Genomic DNA, 24563 nt, shown 5'->3' on the forward strand with positions numbered 1-24563 from the left:
GAAAAGCCAGCACAGCCCTTCCTGAGGCAGACTTGTGGCAACTCCATGCAGAGATGATTTCAGAATGACTTCATTTAGACCAGTAGTTCTCTATATGCGGCCTAACTATATAATATCGGACCAGCAGTATCAACATCACCTGGGAATTGGTTAGAATGCAAATTCTCAGGCCCTACCCTAGACCTACTGCAGCAGGAATTCGGGCCATGGCACCTCCAGAGGATTGAGGCCCACAAAAGCTTAAGAATTCCCCACCTGGACGTCTGTGAGCAGCCACTGAACTAGGGAACAACCTGTCACTTCTGGATCACTGTGCCAAAAAGACTCCTATGTGTAGGGTGAGGTTCCTCAGGAAGGGAATGGAGGAGGTCTTAGACTGGAGTGAGGAAGAAGGAAAAAGTATCCTCGTCTCTCTGAGGACAAGCCTCAGTTTGGCCGGGACTCTGCAGGTGGCAGTTCTAAACACCACTCTGGGGCTCTCGGGTAGGAAGAATGAAGGCAGCCAAAAGCAAGGCAGAGGCTGGGCAAGTAGAGACACTTGGCAGGTCTCAGGGCACGGAAGGGAGCAGTATCTACAAGTAAGCTGGAGGAGGGGGTCCCTGTTGTCATCATCTGGGGTTTAGCAAGAGAAATGGAGAGATCTGCAAAGATCTGAAAGATGAAATAGCCTGTAAGGACTTCTCTTCATAGCACTTACCACAATTTTATTTCACATTTATTTGTGGGATCATTTAATTGTCTTTCTTCCCCTCTAGACTGCAAGCTTCATGAAAGCAGGAAGAGTATGATTTCAATCACTACTATATCCCCATCTCTTAGCTAGCACATAGTAGGTACTCAAAAAATAGGTTGGATAAGTTAAAAATTTTAAATTAAAACACTCTGGAGTGTTTGATTATGCTTTCTCTGTATTATTGACTTTTTATTTTGTTTTTGCCCCAAAAAAGTATATTATCATGTGAAAGTACATTACTAAAAAAGTGCATTATCAAGGAATGAAATGTCCTTTCTGGAAAGAAAGAGTCATTTCATAAATACAGTATTGTGGCTTTAGTATCTGGGTTGTAAACACTGATTTAGAAAGGCAAAAGGATTCAGGTGAAAGGTAGGCTGTATTTCCCTGGAAATACACCCAATAGTGGTCATCGGTGATGTCCAGTTGGATGCCCTTAGACACCGTGACATCCCATAGTGACTTGGAAATCACAAGATAGTTCTGTGCACAGGAGTTTCAGCATGAAGTGTTTCCCTGGCAGTATGACTCACTTCAGACTGACCATCCACAGATGACAAAAGAGCATGTACTACCGTCAGCAAACACTAGCCATCTACGACACAGCGAGCGTTGCTATCCCAGGCGCTGTGGCATCACGAGGACACACGAGACCCACCCACCCTGATGGCAGGAAGTATCATCAGCTCTCACTCCAGGACCTGAGCGTGTGGCTATGGAACGGAAAGGGGAGGCTATTGCAGAGTGGACTGCAGAAATCGAGACGATAAATGGAGTTTAGCCAATAGGCCCCAGCCCCCTAGCGTAAGAAGCTTCCCCTGACCTGGAGAGAAGATAAGTTATAAAATTAAATTTTTATAAGCAAACATTTGGCATCTTTTACTTCAAGCAGCAAGAGGGCCTATGCTCATTTTACTAAAATGGGCCTATGCTCATTTTAAAGTGGTTGTGCTGCCCCGGGTCAGCGGTCCATCTGGTGCCGAGCTCGGGGTACCGTGTTCACAGTACTTAAGGTGACTGCACCCAGCGAGGGATTAGTCCTATGGCAGATGTGACAGAGCGGCCTCGCCACAATGCACAACATACAGGACTTCTCACCAACCGCAGTTCCGGCTAAGCACCGCTGGGGCCCGGTCATCCTAAAACGCCTTACATTTCAGTTTGGATGTTGACTTCTCATGAGACTCTGGGTAAAAGGAATGGGGAGTTGGTCTCCTCCCCCCATTCTCCTTGAACTCAGGGTCAGACCTCTGGGGAACCAGCTGCTTCTCTGAGAAGAGTCCAGCGGTCAGTACAACGAGATGACTCCGGCTCCCTCCCAGAAGGGGCTTTCCGAGGGAGCCCGGCCACTCTCCATCTCGGCACGGAGGCTGGGTAATTGCCAGGCTGACCCCTGGAGCCTCTTGCCCTGCTCACCTTTCACTATAATGCACGGCACAGCATAATCATGAAATGTGCTTATTAATTTTACTCATTTGACACTGCGCTCTTCTGCCCTGAGCTAGATGTTAGGAGAAAATGATAGGGATAGATTCTGCTCCTGTCACACTTACCGAGACTTTCGGAAAACCAGACTATCCAAGGCCAAGCATTCAAGAGGATCCCAAAGGTACAGCAGGATGTGAAAAGCACAGATCACCAAAAGAGCACAGCAAGGAGACGGGGAGACCCATGCCTGGGTGTGAGCCCCCCGAGGGAGCCCAACAGGAGAGCGACCTGGGGCCAGTCCTCCCAGAGACGCCGAGCGCCAGGCCCTGCCCCGATGCATGACGTGCCGCTTCACATCTAATTCATCAAAAGACACTTTGGCTTCTCAAATCAGGAAGTTTTATTAGCTTTCCCAAGAGTTTTATGGCACGAAGCCATACCTAATGATTCTATTTTATGGCAAGTTATACATTCAAACAGTGCTTTGAAGTCAGGCAGCGGGGAAGACTCAAATCTTTGTCAAAAAAGATTCCTTCATTCTTTCACTTTTAAAATGTTTATGAGCTTTCAAATAGTTGGGAAAGTGGTGTGGAGCGTTTTAACAGGCTCCTCCTTCCTCACACAGGACCCAGCGCTGGCTGACCCAATACATACTGCACTGTTCTCTGTGGGGGCTGATTCTGCCCACCCCCTCCTCCTCAGGACACGTGGCCATTTCTGGACACATTTTTGGTAGTCACAATTGGGGGGGAGGACAAGGGTTGCTACTGGCATCTAGTGGGTAGAGGCCAGGAATGCTGCTCAACTTCCTACAATGCACAGGACAGCAGCCTCACAACACAGAGTTATCTGATTATCTGGCCCCAAATGTCAACCGCACCAAGGTTGAGGAATCCAGCCTTCAGGCTGGTTCTGGACCAGGCATCGCATCCCTCCCATTCCGGGGACATCAGACACTAATCTAATCACCATGGCAGGTTTTTTCAGTGCTGGCTACCGAGACTCACATTCCTTCTTTTACTCTTACGTATTCTTGGTACAGACTTTCAGTGAACAAGAATAAAATGCTGTCATAAACAAAATAAGGAAAGGGAAAATAAGACCTTAGAATCTCAGAACACAGGAGACAGGTCGCTGTTATTAAACCTAATGTGACTTCTAATGTTACTCTGTATTTTCTAAGCTCCACCCAAATCAGAATTTATTTATTGAAACAACAAAGTAACCAATTCCAGCCGTTAGTACTGCTGAACACCACACAGATGTCTGCGGGAAAGAAGGCAAGTTCTCCAAGCTGTGGTGGTGTGATCGGTCAGAGCATTGGACTTGGGGGGGGGTCTGGTCCTGACGCCCCACTCCCAAGGTGGGGACTCTGTCACTTCACTGCTCAGAGCTCGGGTTGTCCCAGTCAGCAAAGTGAAGATAAAGCTACTTGCCCTCCCAGTGCAATGGTTGAGAGCTAAATGAGTTCCTGAGTAGGAGATTATAAAGAGCTGTACAAACGTATGGTGATACATTTATGATATTTATACATGTAGGACAATCTATGACAACCACCAAGGGTATGTCAGACTCTTGGATCCTTTGTGTGAAATGTCACAACTAGAAGTGACTTTGGAAATTAATTAACCCAACCCCTTAATTTTACAGAAGGCGACTATGAGCCTCACAGAGGTCGAGGGACTCAGCCACGGAAACAGCCCCGATGGGCTCAGCTCTTCTGACTCCCAAACCCGGACATTCCCCACACCTTCCCATTGGTGATGCTTTCCCTCCCTGCTTAAGTTCCTAGAGGAAAGAAACACATCTTACGCATAAGGTTCAGAGAGTCTGAACACAGGAGACAAATATGTGTTGAATCAGTGAACAAAAGGTACAAAGTAGGATCCTGACTTACTACATCATAGCCTGCTGGGGCTCGGTTCCGAGAGGCCACCACCCCCACTCCCGTGATGGGATCCATTGATGTCTCTGGCAAGGCTTCTGAAAGGTCTTTGACTTCAGGCATGGTGGATTGGTCCTGGTTCCGAAAAGGGAAAAGAAAGCACAAAATTCAAACTACATTTAAAGTGAACAACACAAAGTCTCACACACAGAACCAGACTCTTGGGGTGAATATCCTGAGCTAAGCTCCATATACCTGAACTGGCTAAAGGAAACCTGACTTTCCCTGACCCTTACTTTAGATCAAGAATTCAAAACAGTGTTGGCCCCTGATCGTCTCAACTTAGCTCTGACCACTGAGCTGACAATAGTTAATGACGACTCGTCCCTGCTCTGACTCAGACCCAAAAGCAAAGCACTCTCAAATCTCCCACCCAGCTGCCTGGCTTCTGAATAGATATCAGTAACTTTTCTGAGGAGAATCAGACTCGGCTAAGTCTAACCCCACCTTGCGTTTCTCTCTCTGATACTTTTTCCTTGTGGAGGTGCAGACTTCCAAACCCACAGCTTCTGCCACAACCAAGTGTGGACTGTTCAGTGGCAGAGCTTTGCAAACAAGCACATGGATGAACGAACGTCTTCTGGGCACGGAGGCAAAGGAGTGGCATTCAAACCCACAGTCCACAGCTCACTAGCTGGTGGCTCTGAGCAAGCAAGGAGTCACGATATTGACAGTAGCAGAGCTGTTGTGAAAACTAAGAGTCATGTAAATGAATGGCCTGGAGAGGTCCCTGGCACACAGTAGACACTCAACAAAAGGCAGATGAGACTGGCGGGGTCTGGATTACACAGGTCCGGTGTAACTGACCAGAAACATGGTCGGCACCATTCCCGACAGGACTGGCAGGTGCCTTTGTTGTGTTTAATCCCACAGGTCATGTGGGCATTTACTCAAAGCTAAACACTAACAATGACCATAATTCTTGCTGGACACTTTGGGAGAAAGGGAGGGGAAAATAGAATTATTATTCTGCTGCTGACTGCCTCTTGATGTGACCAGAGGAGACAAGTACGATATAGAAAGCACTGGGTCTGGGCAGCTGGGTGGCAGTGCACCAGAAAGCAAATAAAAAAGGTAACACCTTATGTAAATGACTTTTAGTACTTTTAAAAGGACAAGCGGTGAAAAAGAGCAAGTTAAATTCCATCTCCTTCTGCAGCAATTAAATTCCACCGGCTGTAGGTCTGCCAGATCTCTCAAGGCTGGTTACTGCTTCTAAAGCAAACCAAACACCCTGCCTAACCAGGCAGGAGGGAGGCATATTCTTAGTTCTCAGCCTAGAATCAGAAAAGGCAGAGGCTATTTACAATGACTGTGCCGCCTAAATAGGAACAACCAAAATGCCGCATGCGAGTTACTCGTGTGATCAGTACCCCCGGACCCCACAAAAGTTCCGGAAACAGACTTGTCAAATGCAGTGGAGCCAAGTCTCCAATCAAGGCTAGGAAGCACCTGGCAGCACCCACAGTTCAGAGCCTGCTTATGACAAAAGCCAAACTCAGTTATGCTTTACTTAACTCTACTGAAAACAAGCTTCTAGAAGCCCAGGGCAGGGCATGGGATAGCATGCGGCATCACTGCATCATTTTCTATTTTCTAATTTCTCCTACTAGGCAGGTTTATCTGCGTAAAGCACAGGGCTAAGTGCTTCCCGCACACAGTAGGCATGAAGCAAATATTTATTGAATGAATATGCACGCACACCCCAATCAAGAAGGTTCAGAATTAAATCTCTGCACCAGCCTGATCCAAACACTGACCAAAAAAGTATCTTCACTTGGAAAATCCCATATTATTGGTAACATGACAATAACATTGCTGCAGTTTGCAAAATATTGGTACCTGCTGTTGGTTACCAAAACGCTTTGCAATTAACAACTCATTAAGAGAATGTACGAATTCTGCCAGTGCTAAAATATCACGCTGTGAATTTAATAAAGAACATGCGAGGTAAGTTTTTTTTTCCTTTTTATTAAGCTAGTAGTACTGCCTCTACTGTCTATGAGAGAGGGAGGGGGAGGTAAGCAGGGGAATAGAGAAGAAATATTTTATTTGCTGATAGATTCACGTCCTTGGGTTACAATATCCTCCATGAGGTACTGATGACAATGGCTCTCTTTTGCTCTGAAGCACGCTATCACGTGCAGTCGGGTAAATTCGCTCTTACAGCAACGATGCTGCTCCCAGAATGCACCAGACAGCAGCCCAGCAGCAGGTTCCAAGATGGCTGCAGGCCGCCTCCGGCTCAGGCAGACAAAGGAGCCGGGGGCCTGTGCCCGCCCTGCAGGATGGGAGGATGCTCCGAGCCGAGCTAGCGCGGAGCATCTCGCACGCCTTCTTCTTTCCTTTCCCCCAGTTGCCATACCCTGGGGATCAAGGCAGCCTTTGTGAAATACAGACAAATGACTCCTTGCTACGCGGGGCTGAGGCCAGCTCGGCGGTGGAGGAAGCACCACCACCAGCAAAGGAAGCTTTTAATGAGAAACGCCCAAGATATCCATGGCAGAGGCAATCACTCAAAGCAGCTTGCCCTGAATTACATATTTCTGACTGCAAATTACTTTTAACAGCGTCTCTACCGTCACTTCAATTGACCTTCCTAACAAAAGGCCATTTATTAACTAGCACTCCATGTTTCCTGGGCTGTGTGGAGCCTGGAGCCAGAAGGGATGGCACCTCCGAGTATTCAGCCGCCCAGGGTCACAGGCCAGGCCCCTGCCGAGGGGAGAAAAGGCCATTAATGCCGGCCTGCAGAGCAAATCTGCCCAGGGAGGGAGCGCAGGGGGGCAGGGTGTTTAAGACCAACATTAACCTGTCTGGCAAGAGGCAATACTGGGCTAAAACAAAATGCCAGGGCCTACTTGCGACAACCCCTGGTTTCCCCCCACCCCACCCCACGCCCAGCAGCTCCTCACCAGCATTCACCTCTATCTGAAAATCCTAACTACACACAACACATACTAACACACCTCTGCTGCATTTGCACAGAGCTTTGCAATTATCAAAAAGCTTTCTCAGGCTCCTCGATCAATGCTCATATGAAACCTGGGAGGTGGCTGGGTCACATTATCCCTGTTTTAGAGGAGAAAAAACTGAGGCCTGCAGTTCCCTGACACCACGCAGCTGGCAGATGGCAGAGCAGAAAGGGACCTCTGGCCCTCGGCGCTGCCCCCGCATTCCCTGACAGTGTTCAGGGAGAGGCCACCCCATCCGCCATCCGATTGAGGAAGCAGTTTCAACACTAATTATATTTCAAATGCCAAAGCTCTTCTTTCTCTAGCCATAGCCCAATAAGTAAACGAGGGGGAGAAAAGTATAGAAAGATAAAAGTAACATGGGATTAATTTTCCTCACACCGCCGTTTCAAGATTCAACATTTCCCTCATAAATAATTTACAACAATAAAAATGAGCTAAGGCCATGTTTGTGTAGGACGGAGGTAAATTTAGGCCTAATGAGGGAGATCTGAGCACTGCACAGGAGGGAATAGGTTGATGTATGGCTCCGTGTGAGCGCGATCGACAGCACACAGGGCTCCATTACCAACTGCACGACGCAAGGCCAACCTGAAGGAGGGGGAGCAATTTGGGAAACTTCCACCATCCCAGCTGTGGCTGCAAGGAGGGTCTCTAGAGTGAAAGCCAAAAGTTGACCCAGTATTTGAGATGGTAAAATGACAGAGGGTGAGATTACTCAGCACTACAGGGCTGAGCCAACCTGAAACTGAATGGGTTCTCAGTAAATGCCAGGTAAGGAATGAAGGTGGTGGCAGCACCTGGACGTCACATCTCTTGAGCATGGGGAGAGTGCAGTGGCAACACTGACCCTGAGCTAGTCCTCATTTCACCTTGCAGGTCATCTGGTCCCAATCCCCATCCCAACCTCTACCTCCAACGTGAGGCCAGGCTCTGCTGGGTCATTTGCAAGGCTGGGGGCTGCAGAGCCTCGCTCTGGGCAGCTGTTCCTGCGTCTGGCCCAGGAGGATTTCTCCACAAGGCGGGAGTGTGTGAGTGTGAGTGTGTCTGTGTGTGTGTGTGTGTGTGTGTGTGTGTGCGTGCTGCATGTACATACTAGGACTCAATGGGGTCAGTTAGGGTGTGACGTGTTTTCCAAGCCAGGAGGATTCTTTTCATGCCATGTTGGATGAATACTATGCAACAAAGCTGGGTGGGAGAACACCCCGCTTCCTGCTTCTGCCTGCAATGCTGCAAACAGTGCCTGGGGGAGGCCCCAACTCCAGCACTGCAGCACCTCCCCAGTGCTGTCATCCCAGGTTCACAGAGAAATGAACTTGAACTATAAAGCCCCTTCATACAGACAGCACACTGCTCCCTTGTAGATGATCAAAGAATTACTACAACAGTGCGCTTAATCCCTAAAAGTCAGCAGTGCTGGGCTTAACTGATGCTGAACATTGTTTCAGAATCAAAGGCGCACCGGCCCCAGCCTGGGAGAAAACTAAGCTACTGTATCACAGTTGAAAACTCAGGGGAACTTTGATAGCATCTCTGTTTAATTTCCCCCGCCCTGTGAGCCTGGGGTTTATCTCGTTTTATCAACTCCTGTACTGAAATCAAAACTCAACTAACAGAGCTCAGCCCTCTCTCCACCGAGGCCCTTCCAACAGCAGGGTGGGGTGCAGGCTGAGGAGTTTAAAGTGCTTTGAGGGGGCAATAACTGCAGGGGGCAGGGGGCGCAGCCTTCAAAGGAGGTGTAGCAGGAACCATAACTGGGCCTCCCTGCCGGCTCAGAAGCAGCGCCAGCACTGCCCACCAGCGCTGAAGGCGTGACTCGAATACAACTTTCAAGGAGAGTAATTTCAAAGTATGGGGTGGGGGGGGGGGCAGGTTAAATTGGGCTACTGTAATTGAAATGACAAAATCTGTGGGTTAATTAAGTCCCTACAGAAGGGCGAAATTGCGGATCGGCTTGTTTGAAATCCAAAGTCAAGGTCACAAAAGACATAAAGTGTCCCACAGCTACCAGCTGGGGAAGAGCAGTGGATAAATATTTCACTCGCCGTGGGAAACGGCCTAAGAGCAGGGTCTCGACTAAGAACAGCTGTCCCCCAGTAAAGCTGCTGCTATGGCATTGGCTTTGCCTGTTTCCCAGTGGCACGGGTGGTCTGCAGGAATCTATGCCCCCCTCTGTTGCCCCATGATTACTGGCAACTTTCTGCTGACAAATCTTAAGCAGAGGACTGTCCCGTCCCAGTGGGAGGGAGCCCACGGCTGGGCTTCCCCAATGTACACCACGACCCACAGAAACATACAAGCCAGGCCACCTCCATGTAGCCATGACGCAGAGACCTACCTCCGCAGGAGACTGTGAGCTGAGGCCAGGGTCCGTGCAGCACCCAGGCGAATGGTCAGCCAGCTCTCAGGGCCCCTTGGGAGACGGTGCACAGGCTGAGAGGCGTCCACTGTGGAACCTCAGGATAGCATCCTGGCACCTCCTGCACTTTGGTCTGGACCTAGCGACCAGTCAGAAGCCAAATCACTCTGACAAACTCTGTAGAGTATGGTCAGGTGGCAAGAGGCCACAGGCTGCTGGTAAGGCTGCTAATACATTAGGAAACTAAAGCAAATATTTTTCTAAGCTCTCCTAGATCACAAAGAATTTTCCAGCGAGGGAGCTAACAATGGCAAGCACTTCCTTTTTCCCAGTAAAGATCTGTTGCCTCTACTAGAAGAATGGTGTGTAAATGCATCCATTCTGTCTGATCTATGCTTAGATTTTTATTAACCCTTTGATTACCAAACAGACTGCCCATAAACCATGTGAGGCAGGCCTGGGGTTCAGGTTGCTATAGCCTGTACAGTGCAGTTCCAGATCCCGGAATTCACTCCCACAAAATAAATCCGGATCAAGTTCTACAGCACTTTGGTAGCCAAGGGCTGGCCCCTTACAGGCCTGACTCTGCAAAAACAGGGACCACGGCGCTGGTGGGGGCAGTGGCATTCTCCTATGCCAACTTGCCCACAATGACTACAAATAAGGGTCATCTCTGCCCACTCCCATCAGGTCTTGGTCCCATATTATCCCCTAGAGAGGAGGAGGGAGGAGGACCCCAACAGAAGGCAGATACCCTACCAATGAAAACCATCCCAGGAGGCTCCAAGAGCAATGCTCTCTTGATGTCCAGTGACAAAAACAGAGTCATGCCCTTGCCCTGATGGCCACAGGGTCTGCAGCGAAAAAAATGCCAATATGTCATCTCAATGGTGGGCACATAGGCTCCCAAGCCAGAGTCATCAGAACACAGGTTTCAGGTCAGCCAGGCATGTCCGTCCCCCCGACTTTCACATGGGTCTTGAGAGTTTCTTTTCATACTTTCGGGCATCTAATCATTCTACCTGTATGCTATGACTTCCAAAATACCTCCACAGCCCGGAGTTTTCTACCAAGACTCAGAGGTGTGTATCTAGTATCCTGCAGGCTGTCATTACCTGCATGTCCCATTCACACCTCAAAATCAGCTGATCTTGCCATCCTCCCCTTAAAGCATCTCCCACATTCCCAGTACCTAACAGGACCTGGCACATAACAGTCCACAGACATTTATGGAGAGCCTTTGTGCTGAGCAGTGAGGGAGGGTAGGCATGAGGAAGATGGAAAATCTGAACTCTGGGGCAGTTGTTCTCAAATTCTAGCCTGTGTAAGAGTCACCTGGAGAGTTTGTTAGAACAGATTCTTGAAGCCACTCCCAGAGATACTGATTCCATGGGTCTAGGATGGAGCCTAAGAAGCTGTATTTCTAACAAGTTCCAGTGATGCTCAAACAGCTGGTTCACAAGCCAAACTTTGAGTACAAGACAGGAGGTACTCATTAGATGTTTGATGACTGACTGACTGAATGAATGGAAAAAACCTGAAGGTAATCATCCCTGGGGAACAGCCTCAGAAGGAGCCCCCCACCCCGTCTCTCCCTCTGCAACACAGGCCACCCAGTTCCTCCCCTGTGACAACCATCCCACCATCCCATATCTGGGTCACATCTCCAATTCTCCCTAATTGCCCAGCCAGACAGGTGCTGTCACTGAGAATCCTGATGTTGTCCAAGGACCTGGTCCTTGAACATCCCAGTGCACACATGCGTGCACACGCACACGCACACGCACACAGCCTTGCCTCTGTGAAGGTTACAACACACTTTCCCTAGAGAGCAGAGGTGTTATGTCCACCACAGTGCCTGGCTCACAGTGGCTACTCAATAAATGGGTTACGGATAGATGGATGAAAGGAAGGATGAATGAAATCCTATCATCCTCTCGAAACTGTCCATGTTTTATTGTTGATTATGGGCCCTCCCTAGGGCACATAAAGCAGGCCCATGCAGGACAAACAGCACAATTCCAGGGAGAGGCCATCTGCAGAGGAAGGGGGACGGGACGACAGCATTCCCGGCAGTTCCAGAGGTGGGTCTGACTCAGTTCAAGCAGGCTGGATGAGAGCCTGGCAAGAGCCAGCGGACCTCCAGGCTGGCTGCACAGAAGACTCCCCTAAGGAGTTTGTAAAAACTACGGCTGCCCATTCCAACCCCAGGGTTCTGATTTAACTGGTCTGGGGCCAAGACTGGATCATGCCACTGTAGTGGGTGATACAGCGCCAAACAGGACTGGAGGAAGAGGCCGGAGGAGGACATATCCTGAAAGAAAGGGACTGCAAATGAAGAGATCCATCCTTCTCCCTCATGAGTCATGGAAACGTGAGAAGAAAGCTGCCACTTGAGCTGGCCTCCCTGAAAGATGGAGGGTGCAGAGTAGTGAATGTATCGCGGGCAGAAGACACGGCATCAACAGTGGCGTGAACAAACACGGACTGTGGGGGGAGCTGTGAGTAGCAGATGGGCTCTGAAACAAGTTAATGGAATGCTTAAACAAACAAACAAACAAAACAGTTAAAAACCTGTCTGCACTTCACTGCGATTTCTAAGGTCTAAGCAATGCCAAACATCTACAGGAAGGAGCACCCCACTGATCGGAAGGAAGAAATTTCCAAGTCTTCTGTTCATAGTTCCTCTCCTGTAACTGAGTGTTTCTCAAACACAGGCCACTTCCTGCAGACCCCCCCGTCCCCCCCTCGCCCAGGGGCCTCCTTATGGTAGCAGCTCAGTGAGGGTATGGGAGGTAAAGCAGACTACAAACTCTGGAGTCAGAGGAGCTCAAGCTTGAAGCCCAGCTCTGACACTTACTTACAGCTGTGGGACTACGGGCACGTTAACTAAACTGGGCCTAAATTTCCATCCCTATAAAACTGGAATAATAGACGATACTATTTTTTCTACAGGGTTATAACATGTATAAAGAACTTGTAGAACTTGCATCAAAAGACACAATCCACAGAGTGAAAAAGACAACTTGCGAAATGGAAGAAAACGTTTGCAAACCATGTATCTGATAAGGGATTAAAATCCAAATCTATAAAAAAATTCCTATAACTCAACAACAAAAAACCGAATACCTCAATGAAAATAAAGGGCAAAGGACTTGAACAAACATTTCTCCAAAGATGATATTGAAATGGGCAACAAGCACATAAAAACATGTCCAGCATCACTCACTCATCATCAGGGAAATGCAAACCAAAACCGCAAAACGAGCAATCACTTCATATTTGTACTCATTAGGATGGCTACTATCAAAAAACAGAAAATTAGTGTTGGCAAGGATGTGGGAAAATGGGAACCCTGGTGCACCAGTGGTGCAAATAACAATGCAGCTGCTTAGAGGTTCCTTTAAAAATTAAAAATGTAATTTCTATATGATCTGGCAATTCCACTTTTGGGTATATACCCAAAAGAACTGAAAACAGGATCTTGAAGAGATATTTGTAGATCCACATGCATGGCAGCATTATTCACAAGAGCCAAAGGTGGAAGGAACCCAAGTGTCCATAGGCAGGTGAATGGCTACGCAAAATGTGGTACATTCATTCAGCGGATTATTATTTAGCCTTAAAAAGGATTCTGATGCATGCTACGATGGGGATGAACCTGGAAGACATGATGCTAAGTGAAATAAGCCCATCACAAAATGACAAATACTACATGATTCCACTTACAGGAGGTACCTAGGGTAGTTGAATTCATAGAAATAGAAAGTAGAATGAATGGTGGTTGCCAGGGGCTGGGCGAGGGGTAAGTGGGAGTTGTTGAATGAGTATAGAGTTTCAGTTCTGCAAGATGGAAAGTTCTGGAGATCAGCTGCACAACAGGAATGTACTTAATGCCACTGATCCGTGCAGTCAGAAATGATTAGGATGGTAAATTTTGTGTTATGTGTATTTTACAACTTAAAAAAAAGCATCTACAATTGTGGTTCTCAAATTTCAGCAAGCGTTAAGTACAACCCGAGGATTATGTTAAACATACAGATTCTGGGACCCTTTCCCCAGATATTCTGATTCAAGGTCTGGGTTCGAGGTCCTGGAATCTGCATTTTCATAAACATCCAAAGGATGTTTACCTCATTAAGAATTCATTTATGTCTCTTTTCTAAAGGCTCAAGGGATATTCTGTTGAACATTTTGTTTTGCTGATCAGTATTTGCTTTTTAAAAAAGTGTGTGTGTGTGTGTGTGTGTGTGGAACAATCTCGTGTTGTTGATTCTAGCCACAGACCCAACAAGATGGTCCTCCAGTCCTCAGGGAAGTATGAGCTACAAAGCTCCAGTATGCGACCCCTGGGCTCCAGGCCCACGGGCCTCTCACATTTCAGCCTGGACAAGCTCTGCAGCTTGCCAGAAGCGTGTCAACTAAACCAAACACATGCCCACAGGATGTCCCCAACAAGGAGGTAATGTCAAGCACACCCTGCAGTGTCTCTGCCTCCCAAGCAGCTGGGGAGAGATCTGATGCAGGCAACCTCACTGCAAACAGTGCAGACAATGCAAAGAAACCACAATTCCCAAGGGCAGCCCAGCGAGCAGAAGCCCAAGGAGAGCCAGCAGGCCAGTGAAACGTTGGCCAGGGAGGGCCTCAGAATGAGCGAGAACAGCCTGGGGGAGAGGCTGCTCCCTTAAGGAACCCAGGCCTCTCCTCCCACAACCTAACTAGCAAAGGAGACTGCTCACTCAACCGCAGCCAACTAAATACAGTGTTCTCAGCCCACCACATCCAGCCATGTAGTCATTTGTTATCTTCATCATCGTAATAGCACCTTTGACATTTCCCATGCTTGACTCCAACACCATCATTACTTTCCAGTGTGGCAAGGATGTTGCTCTTTGAGCATGAAGCACTGAGGACTTCCAACCCGCTAAGGCAGAGCACCCAGGACATCAGGATTCTGCTGCTCCCCCCACAATCAGAAGAGCTGCCATGAAACTGATAGAGATTAACTTTCAGCCCCCACTGCACCCCGTCCAAGACCCTCAAAGGGGATCCAGCAATGTGTTTGTTCCTGTGGTTTATGAAATGGACAAAAGCAAAATATTCTTGTATTCTTGTTTTATAGTTCCTCCCCCTGCATACAAATGGTCTGAACAACAGACCCCACAAACAGGTGTGTGGCTGGATCCCACTTAAATTTAGTAAGGACCCCCACACACTCCCACACTCTACGATGCCACCCGCATTCACATACATTAGCTCATTCTTAAGCCCCTTTCACAAATAAGGAAATGGTCATTCAGAAAGGTTGCATGAGGTTCCATGACTTGCCTAGGGTCACCCGGGCTCCAGGAAGGAGACTGAGATTCAAATCAAGCCCCGGAATCCAAATCAGTGTTCTTTCTACTCTACCATCCTTTCCTGGTTGTCCTGAGACGAGCTAAATAATAATCACAAACAGATAGGCACTCTGGAAAAAAAAAAAAAAGAAAAGAAAGAAAAGAAACTACTCTTCTGATTAAACAGTTAACAAACCATTAATAATGACCACTAACTTTTATTGACCATTTGCCCTGTGGAAGGCATGCATCTAAGCTCTTCCCTTGCAATATTTCATTTACTTCTTGTCGTAATCCTATGAGACAGAAGTCATTAGCCTCACTCTGCAGATGAGGCAACTGAGGCTCAGAAAAACTCATTAATTTGCCCAAGAACAGAGAGTGAGTAGGAAAACCAAGGCTTAACCTGAGGTCTAATTCTAAAGCCCTTGCATTTAACCATCACGCACTATTCCAGCTAGAAGTGGGGAAAGCCCACCAGCTGGATGGGCGCAGGGCAGGGAAAATGCCTTCAGCATAAATCAGGAAGGTGGCCTAAAAGCTGGAAGGAAGGAATGAAAAATGTGGAATAGAGATGATTCCAGGCTCAAGTGAACCAATAATTGCCATGTCAACTGCTTCTCGTGGGTCTTGGTGGCCCCGGTCCCAGCTGAGGCCCTATCTCTCAGAGGCCCCATTTAAATATTCTATGTATGGCACAATATCTCAAAGTACCCCCACACAATATCTCAAAGTACCCCGCACAATTTCCAGAGAGCAAGAAAGGTGTCACCCGTCTCCTGTAACTAACCTTCCAAATACATTGAGTTTTTCAGTTAGTCGAGGCTTCCACAGAGCTTATCTCCTAACTTTCTAAGGCTTTTCTGGTGCAGCTGATAAGATTTTCTAGCCCTGTTAAAATGAGATGAGATCCAGCCAGCTGTCGAGAAATGTACAATGAGATTATATTGAGAAGGAACCACCAGAGACAAAGGCCGCTAAAGAGGCACTGGCCTGCTGTCTGCTTTTGTGGCAGAAATCTGAATGGGCGCTCGTTCTTGGGGTGGGGGCGGGTAGCAGAGAAGAGGCAACAGCCGTTTGCCTTTTGCCCTAGCGGGGCCTTCCTCTGTGCCTTGCTGAAGAGGCTGCTCAGGAGCAGGGAACAGAAGAGTCGCATCTTTAATGGTGAGAAAGGCTGATAATTTAGGAAGAGTTGTGTGTTGGTAACAAAGGGGACAAAGATACTCATGGCTCTGCCTTCTTCACCTGGGCCTGTCTCTGGGGATTTGATGCCCCCTGGTGCTAGGCCACACCTCTCGTCCCAGCCCCTGACTCCGGGCCTCACTCGAACTTAAGTTCCGGTGGGGTGCTCATCAACACGCCCCCCATCCTTCCAGGAAGAATACCCTGGGTTTCCAGTGCCCAGGCCAGGCACCTCACCTTGCAGACAGGTGCCCTGGCATTTGGGTGCCCTCTTTGCTGTGCCCAGGTAATAGATGAGGCCACACCCCAGATGATGCCCGAGGCTCAGGTGCACGCTGGTTTGCACCCACGTGGCCACAGAGAGCTGGACCCCAGGCCAGGCCAAACGACTGTCCCCTGTCTACGCCAGGTGGCCGCGGCGGCCAGGGCACAGGTGAGCCGCCTCACCTCTCACACAGGCGGAGTGGTCTCTAGGGAGGCCCTCACCTCCCCCGGCCCTGGGGGCGCTGCTTGCACTGGGGTCCCCGAGCTCTGTCTCGCCTGCCCGCTCAAGGCCAAGCCGGGACGCGTTGCCGCAGCGCGCAGGGCCGGGCAGAGGCCGCCAGGCCTGTCCCCGCGGCGGGCCGGGCACGGAGCCCGCAGGCCTCGGCTCAGCCCGGCTCCGCCCGCCCGCCCGCCCCTCGGCCCGGGGCCCGCGCCCGCCCGCCCGCCCGCCCGCCGGGGCAGCAGGGCCGGCTCGGCCGAGCCTCGGCAGCGCCCGGCCCGCGCGGCCTTACTTAACTGTTCCCCGCTGGGGCGGCGGCGGCGGAGGCTGAGGCGGCGGCGGGTCCCGGCTCCGTCTCACGCAGAAGCAGCTTCTCATCGCCCGGGCGGCGCGGGAGGGGCCGGGCCCGGGGCCCAGGCGGCGGGGCCGGCGCCGCAGCTCGAGCGCGAGCCTCACCGGGAGCGGCGGCGGCGGCGGCGGCAGGGGCGGGGCGCGGCCTGGCGGCGGCGGCGACAACAACGTCGGCTTTCCCTCCGCGGGCCGCGGCGGCGGGCCGGGCTCCGGGCCTCCCAGCTCTGGCGCTGGCTCCGAGGGAGGCGGCAGGCGCCCCGGGCTGGCTCGGGCGGGAGGAGGGAGCGGGAACCCTGGCGTCCGGAGCTCGCGCCGCTGCTCCGGCCGGCACCCCGCCTTTCCCTCCGGCCTCACCCACGGCGGGCACGCCAACCCGGGCCTCACCGAGCCCGCAGGCGGCCCCCAGTCCAGCCTCAGACCCCCGGGAGCCCCAGGCCTCTTGGAGGCTGGGACGCCAATTATCCCCTCCCCCAAGTCGGTCTCCTGCAGGGACCCGCAGCCCGCTCAGCACTCCTAGGCCTCACTGTATCCTAGACCAGTCCTAACGCACTGCCTCAGATCCCTGGAAGCCACCAAGTCTCTTGGAGCCCTGGATAACCGTTACACACACACATACATACATATATACATACACACATACATACACACACACACACACAAGTGGGCCTCTTGCAGGAACGCCTCGCCCACCTAGCCCTCCTAGACTTTACTAAACCCCAGGCAAATCCTTCAGCTCAGCTCACTCCAGTTCAGGGCTGCCCACTGCCCACCTGACCCAATACAAGCTTAGTCAAGCCCCAGACTCCAGTGCTAATCCCAGGCCTCTCAAATTGACCCCAATCTCCTAGCAATTTTCCACCTCCCCATATGCTGGGCAAATGATTTGCCCACAGAGGCCTAGAGCCAGGGTTATGGGGCTGGCCTCAGGGAAGCATCTAGAGGGAGCGGTTTAAGCAGAGGTGCTGCCATACAGTGTACTTGGGAAAGGTACAAGCCAGAGGATTAAAAATGATGCTGGATGAGGAGTAGGGTCCAGAGCTTGACCCTCACTAGGATGAACTGGTAAGAAAGGCAAGGGCAGACCACGCTTAACCAAACATACCCTACATTGCCCCAGAAAGGCACCCCCAAGCGGAGGCCAGCGTGCTGTGTGAAAAGACTCAGGTCAGAAGTCTGGAGCATTTGGAGCAGAGGATGATACAGGGGTGCTCAGCATCAGTGTGCTAATGCATCAAGTCTCATTTTCACACATTCTAGGCTTTTCCAAAATAGCTGTTTGATCCTAAAGAAAAGGATGCCAGGCAGAATTGGCTGTTGGGGAAAAGGTCCTGTGGAGAAGCCGTGCAAGTATGTACATTCCAAGTGTCTCTGTCATTCAAATGCCACTGGTTCAGGTGGTTTAACAGGCAAGTTCTATCAAACAATTTAGGGACAGACATCCCCTATGTTATTTAAACTGTTACACACAGAAAAACAAACAAAAAAAGAAACAAACATGTTTCCATTTCATTTACCAAGTTTAGCATAACCCTGATACCAAAATCCAACAGAGACAACACCAAAAAGAGAACTGCAGATCTCTATAGAACACTAGCTCCAGGAGAATTTAATATATACTTTTTGCAGTCAAATAATTTGAGAAAGTGCTGCATGCCATTTATAGTCTACCTTTTGGAGAATCACAATAAGTATTAGTATATTAAGGTCTATATGAAGTCCAGGAGTAAAGAAACCTGTTTAACCTGGCATTTCCCAAACTTATCTGAGCCAGAACCAGAAGTTTACCAATTAATTTCCAACACATAAATCACTGCTATAGACCGACCCCCCTTAAGTATATAGTAGTTGCAAAATTACTACATAAAATTTTAGCAATTTGAATCAAGCTTGCTGTAAAACAAGTCAAAACGCACCATGATCAAGCAAGATTTATTCCAAAAGTACAAGGATAATTTAACATTAGAGAATCTGTAAATTCATCACATTGTTAAAGGAAAATAAATCACAGGATACCCATATTATTAACAGGATAGATGCTTTAAAAGTATTTAATAAACTTGAACTACTCACAATTTTTTAAAAACCTCTTAGTAAGCTACAAAGAAAATGTAAACTTCTTAACATGACAAAGTTTATTTATCAAAAGCCATCAATAAGCTTTTTAATGGTAAAACACTAAAAGTATTCTTATTTAAGCAAAAAAACAAACAAAACAAAAAAACACACCCCCAAAACAAAAAAACAAAACAAGGATGCCTTCTACAATTGTTAAAAACTGAAGCCAATGCAATAAAATAAGAAAAATAAGTAACAAATACAAATATTGGAAAGGAGAAGACAAAATTGTCGTTATTTGTTCATGATTTAAGTGCACACCTAAAAATAAAAATTGAAGAGAATCAACTAAAAATTTTAGAGATTTTGGTAAAGTGACCAGTTATAAGATAAGCATCAAAATTAATGGCTTTCCTAAATACTGAGGGGAAAGCCCTCTTTTCCATATAGAGAGATTTCCATTAGCATAAGACTCTTGGTCTCTCCATCCTGGGGAGCATGAGTGACTTCTCTGATTAGTGAGTTTGCAAGAAAAAACTGGACAAGAATAGATACTTGTGAGTTCTCTTTTTGGCTTTGACTGATTATGGGTAGCAAATATTTTTATGTTCTGTCCACCATGTGGTAAGTGGACTTGTTTCTGGGGCAGGAGATAGTATTGTCCAGTACTGCCTGCTCTTATAGAGTTAAATCTCTCCAATTCAGGGGGGAAATATAGCAAGTCACTTGGCAACAGCTCAAAAGCTATATCTTCCAGTCAGCTTTATTAGTAAAGAAGTTTATTTCCTATGTCTATTTCCTGTATCTATGCCTCAGTTTCTTCCAAACTCAGAAGAGGGAGCAAGGTATTATTTATAGGAGCCCCTAAATACAACATTAAATACATTAAATACCAGTAATTTCCATTTAGAAAGTATGATTTTTAAAAAAAGATTATATTCACATTAGCAATGAACGCTATAACATACCTAGGTATAACCTTAGCAAGAAATGGCAAGGCACATAGAAAGAAACTATAAAACCTTACTGAAAAACATAAAAGAAGTGCTTAATAATTGGAAAAACATAACAAATCCCCGGGCAGGAAATCTCAATATTGCAAAGGTGTCACATCTCCCCAAATAAATTTATAAATTTAGTAGAATGCAAATCAAAGAACCAATATGATTTGGGGGACGGGTTACAATGGAACATGATAAGTTATCTTGATAAATGAATATGGAAAAAAACCCAGGAAAATTTTGAAACTGATTAATTGTATTAATATTATAAGAATATTAAATTAATAATAACGAATATAAGATATATAAACGTTCCCTTATATTTTATTATCTGTTAGAGCAGTATTGTGCGCAGGAATATATACTTTTATCGTATGTTATGTTCCCTGTTTATGAATGCTTTAGTTTTGTCCACTGATCTATTTGTACATCCCTAATACCCTACTCCAAACTATATTATCTTGCCTAGACTATTTCAATAATTTCTTTACTGGTCTCCTGGCCTTGCTTCCATCCAAACAATGGAAAATAGCAACCAGAACGATCATTAAAAAATAATAAAACGCAGCAAGTCACTCAGTTGCTTAAAGCCCTCCAATGACTTCCCCTACAATAAAATAAAATTCAAATGCTCCAACCTGACCTACAAGATCTGTGTTGTCTGGACCTTGCCTGCCCCTCTACCTCTTAGCAGCTCTAGCCCCATTGGTTTCCTTTTAGATTTTTAAAAATTAAAGCCCTTTCTTCCCTGGGGGAATTCACCTAGAGCACGCCTCTCTATCTTTACAGGGCCTCCCATCCTTACACTCTCAGTTTCAATGTCACCTCCTTGGAAGCCTTCACCAGTCATCTATCTAAGTAGGTTCCTGTTGTTTTCATGTGGCATCAGTTCATTTCCCACTTATTACTCATCACAGTTTGTAACTACCTACTATTTGTTTACCTGCTCAACTGTCAGTCTCCCCACCAAACTAAAAGCTCCACAAAGGTACCTGTTCATCAAGCATAAATGTGCCACATGTAGTAGCCCCTCAGTAAACACTTGTTTCATAGACAATGTGTCAACATTTCATATGTGCATACCCTTTGTCCATGTCTAATAATTATCCAAAGTAATCAGGCAAGTGCACACAGATGTATGTTCAAGGATAATTATTTCAGCATCGTTGATAATGAGAAAATATTGGATATATCCTAAATGTCTAGCAATAGAACAGTGAGTGGTTTTAAAGAAAAGCTGTACTGACAGAAATATACCATAGTTATTTTGTTAAGTAAAAAAAAGCAGGTTATAGAACAGAATGTATTCTATCAGCCCATTAATTTTATATTTAATTGTGACTATTTATGTGCATTCATATAGGCATAAAATACTTGAGAAAATGTATATCAACATTAACAGTTTAACAGTGGCTATCTCTGGAGGGCGGGGCTAGAGATTTTTATTTTCTATTTCAGCATATATACATATTCTAGCATGTCTTCGAAAAATGCTGTTTCTAAGTAACAGAACACCCAACAATAGTGGTTTGACCAAGAGGCTCTACTTACTTTACAGGCCAGCAGTTCTCTACCTCAGTCTTCTTGTTACAGGAGAATGAAGACATTGAGAACACATCCTTCCATCCTTTGCTGACATTCTCAGATGGCTGCTGTCTTTTATGCTCATGCTTGTTGCTTCATGGGCACAGAGGCTCCTGTAGCTTCAGATGTCATGGCCTCCTCTTTCATGGCAGGAAAGGAGGTGGGAAGCAAAATCTTCCCCAGAAACTCCCCTAGCAAACCTGTTAAGGTCCCGTCGGCCAGAAATGGGTCACATGGCCACTCCTAACTGCAAAGGAGGGTAGGAAATGATTCTGTCCATCACGGTCACCTCCTGAGGCTGGTCAGATTGCCAGGTTAATAAAAAACCACCATTTCCTTGTAAAATACTGTGGCGGTTTCTCAAAAAAAATTAAAAAATAGAACTACCATGTGATCCAGCAATTCCTCTTGTCGGTATATATCTGAAGGAAATTAAAGCAAGATCTTGAAGAGACATCTGCTCCCATGTTCATTGCAGTATTAGTTACAATAGCCAAGACATGGAGACAACCTAAGTGTTTGTCGACACATAGATGGATAATGAAAATGTGGGAGTATATACAAAGGAATATTAGTCAGCCATAAAAATGCAGTAATTCCTGCCCTTTGTGACAACATGGATGAAGCTTGAGGACATTATACTAAGTGAAATAAGTCAGACAGACAAAGATAAATACTGTATGAGCTCACTTACATACGGACCCTAAAAATACCGAACTCATAGAAACAGAGAGAAGATTGGTGGTTGCCAGGAGTCGGGGTGGGGGCAATGTGGGGAGATGCGTGGAGATGGTCAAAGGGCACAAACTTCCTCTTATAAGATGAATAAGTTCTGGGGTTCTAATGTGCAGTGTGGTGACTATAGTTAATAATACTGTATTGCATATTTGAAAGTCGCTAAGAGAGTAGACCTTGAAAGTTTTCACCACAAAAAAAGTTTAAAAATGTAACTGTGTGAGGTGTTGCATATATTAACTAACCTTATTGTGGTGATCATTTCACGATAGTCTATATGTATATCAAATCGACATGTTGTATACCTTAAACTTACACAATGTTGTGTGTCAATTATAGCTCAAAAAAACTGGAGAGAAATGAAAAAAATCACCGTTTCCTTATCAGGGAGGAAGGCAGTCAAAATGTAAACACTTTTACATAATGAACATATATCACCTTTATAATCAGGAAAAAAATGTCAGTGTATTTCAGGCGTAAGGAGACCCCAGAGCGTGTCCAATGCCTCAAACAGTATTTGTCCTGAAAGAGGTGGGTAAAGTGTGGCCAATAGTTTGGAAAGCAGGTCCTCACTGCTTACCAGGTCTCACCGCGCAGGTCAAGCACCAACTCGGGTAGCCTCCTGAACCTGAGATTTCTACTGCTCACGTTTCTCCTCCGTGGTCCTCTTTAAAATCTCTCTCAATTAAGAAACCTCATCAGTTATCCACCTTGCTGGCTAGACAGAACTGTTCCCTGGTCTGAAGAGTGCTGTGGTCTGATCTGTGCTCTCAGATTGAACACAGATGTTCGTAGGAGCATGAGGCAGGCAGGTAGGATTAACATGCTTGTGGGGCAGGTGTGTAAATGTGGCTGGCTCTTTTTCACAAGAGTTTGACTGGAAGGATGTGAAAAATAAACACAGAATAACCACAAACAGTGCTGTTGAAACCAAAAAACCATAACCACGTGCAGAATTGCTTTTATTACGTGGAGGCACCACATAATGACAGACCCAAGTTGTAATTCTTTCCATACCCTCCCTCATCAAGAGAAGCTTGCCTCGAAGAGCTGACACAAAGAAGACACTGAAGAAAAAAGCCACTTCCTTTCCTTTAGACTATAAGCTTCATGAGGGCAGGCACCATAGGAGTCTTATCTCCAGGACACAGTAGGGACCAGACAAACATTTCTTAAATGAATAATGTCAGTTCTCAATAACCATTGTTAGAAATCATGATAACTTCCACTCACAGGGCACGTCCTCTGTGCCAGGCCCTTCTGCATAAATTATTTCACTCAGTATCAACATTGATCCTGTGAGGCAGCATTGTGTAGTAAGTGGGGGTTGGAGGCATCAAACTCCAAAGCAAATGCTTGCAACTTAGTTCTACAAAACTCTTGGACAGGCTTTCTGGAGTCCTGGAGAACCTTCTGATGATGGAGCCCTGCTATTCTACGGATAACAGTGCTCCTTCAATCCTTCACTGGGAGTCCTGGCCAGGCTACTGGATTTAGAGATGAACAATGTCATTTTTTCCCCTCAAGACGCTCACAGTCTGGAGGGGATTCAGGTACTGTTGGTCCACGATCACTTGGTTGTTAGGAACAGAAACGCACTTAAACTAGCTTGGGTCAAAAGAATTTATGGAACAAACGAGGATTCTCATGAAAGCAGTAACAAGGCAGGAAAATCCCAGAGCTTTTCCAGGGCCACATGGCTTCCTGTTACTCCAGCTCCTTCTGAGTCTGCCTCTGTTCTCTGCCCTTTCTAACAGACCACTTTTTCCTTCTCCTTCCTGTTCACAATCAAACATGGCGGCCCTCATGGTACCCTCAGCCCCCATCTATATCATGTGACCCGCATCCAATGACAAGCGTCTCTAAGCCCTAGTTCCAGACAGATGGGGAGAGAATCTGATATGCCCAGCAATGGTCAGGCCCAAGCTGGACCCAATAAACTGGGCTACAGAGCAAGGTCACACCTATTTACCTACTCCCATGTGCCACGCACTGTCCTTTGCAAATATTTTCTCCCAATCCATGACTTGTGTTCTTATTCTCTTGATGCCATGGATTTTTAATGGAGAAATTTAAAAATGCAAAGCCAAGAAGGTCACCCTCTATTTTCGCTGTTTGTTTGTTTTCTTGTTTTGCTTTGTACCATGTCTTCCCTGAGGTACTAAGCCTTGGGAAAGAGGTTTTAAAGAGGGAAGAAGCTCAGGTGGAGGTGCTAGAAGGAATTACCAAGGAAAAAACACACTGGGTAATTTTTCAAAATATTTATCAGTGGCACAGGTATCATACTACGGTGCGAAGTAATTTGCCCAAGGGTATCAATTCACATAGTCAAATTGCTGTTGTAACGGTGAGAATAGAAATATTCATTCATCCAGGAAGAAGCTACCAAGGAGAA

The 24563-nt window shown here is 47.0% G+C and overlaps 1 protein-coding gene across 6 annotated transcripts in view; it reads right to left on the reverse strand.

Annotated features, from left to right (window-relative positions):
- The window catches only part of MVB12B (multivesicular body subunit 12B), a 182806-nt gene extending 165409 nt beyond the window's left edge, over positions 1-17397 (reverse strand). The window contains exons 1-2 of one of the 6 annotated variants that reach the window (XM_074331024.2): positions 16740-17389; positions 4059-4181 (exon numbers count right to left, since the gene is read on the reverse strand). In XM_074331024.2, the coding sequence (XP_074187125.1) occupies positions 4059-4181; positions 16740-16820 (204 nt within the window). In that variant the 5' untranslated portion in view covers positions 16821-17389. Of the gene's footprint in view, positions 1-4058; positions 4182-9419; positions 9628-16734 lie in introns of those variants that run through there. The other 5 variants (XM_074331027.2, XM_074331023.2, XM_074331025.2 and 2 more) reach the window with 5 other exon arrangements.
- Positions 17398-24563: the final 7166 nt, after the last annotated feature.

Source organism: Rhinolophus sinicus, chromosome 16 (assembly GCF_057876585.1).
Source record: "Rhinolophus sinicus isolate RSI-liver-muscle chromosome 16, RSI-T2T, whole genome shotgun sequence".
NCBI lineage: Eukaryota > Metazoa > Chordata > Mammalia > Chiroptera > Rhinolophidae > Rhinolophus > Rhinolophus sinicus.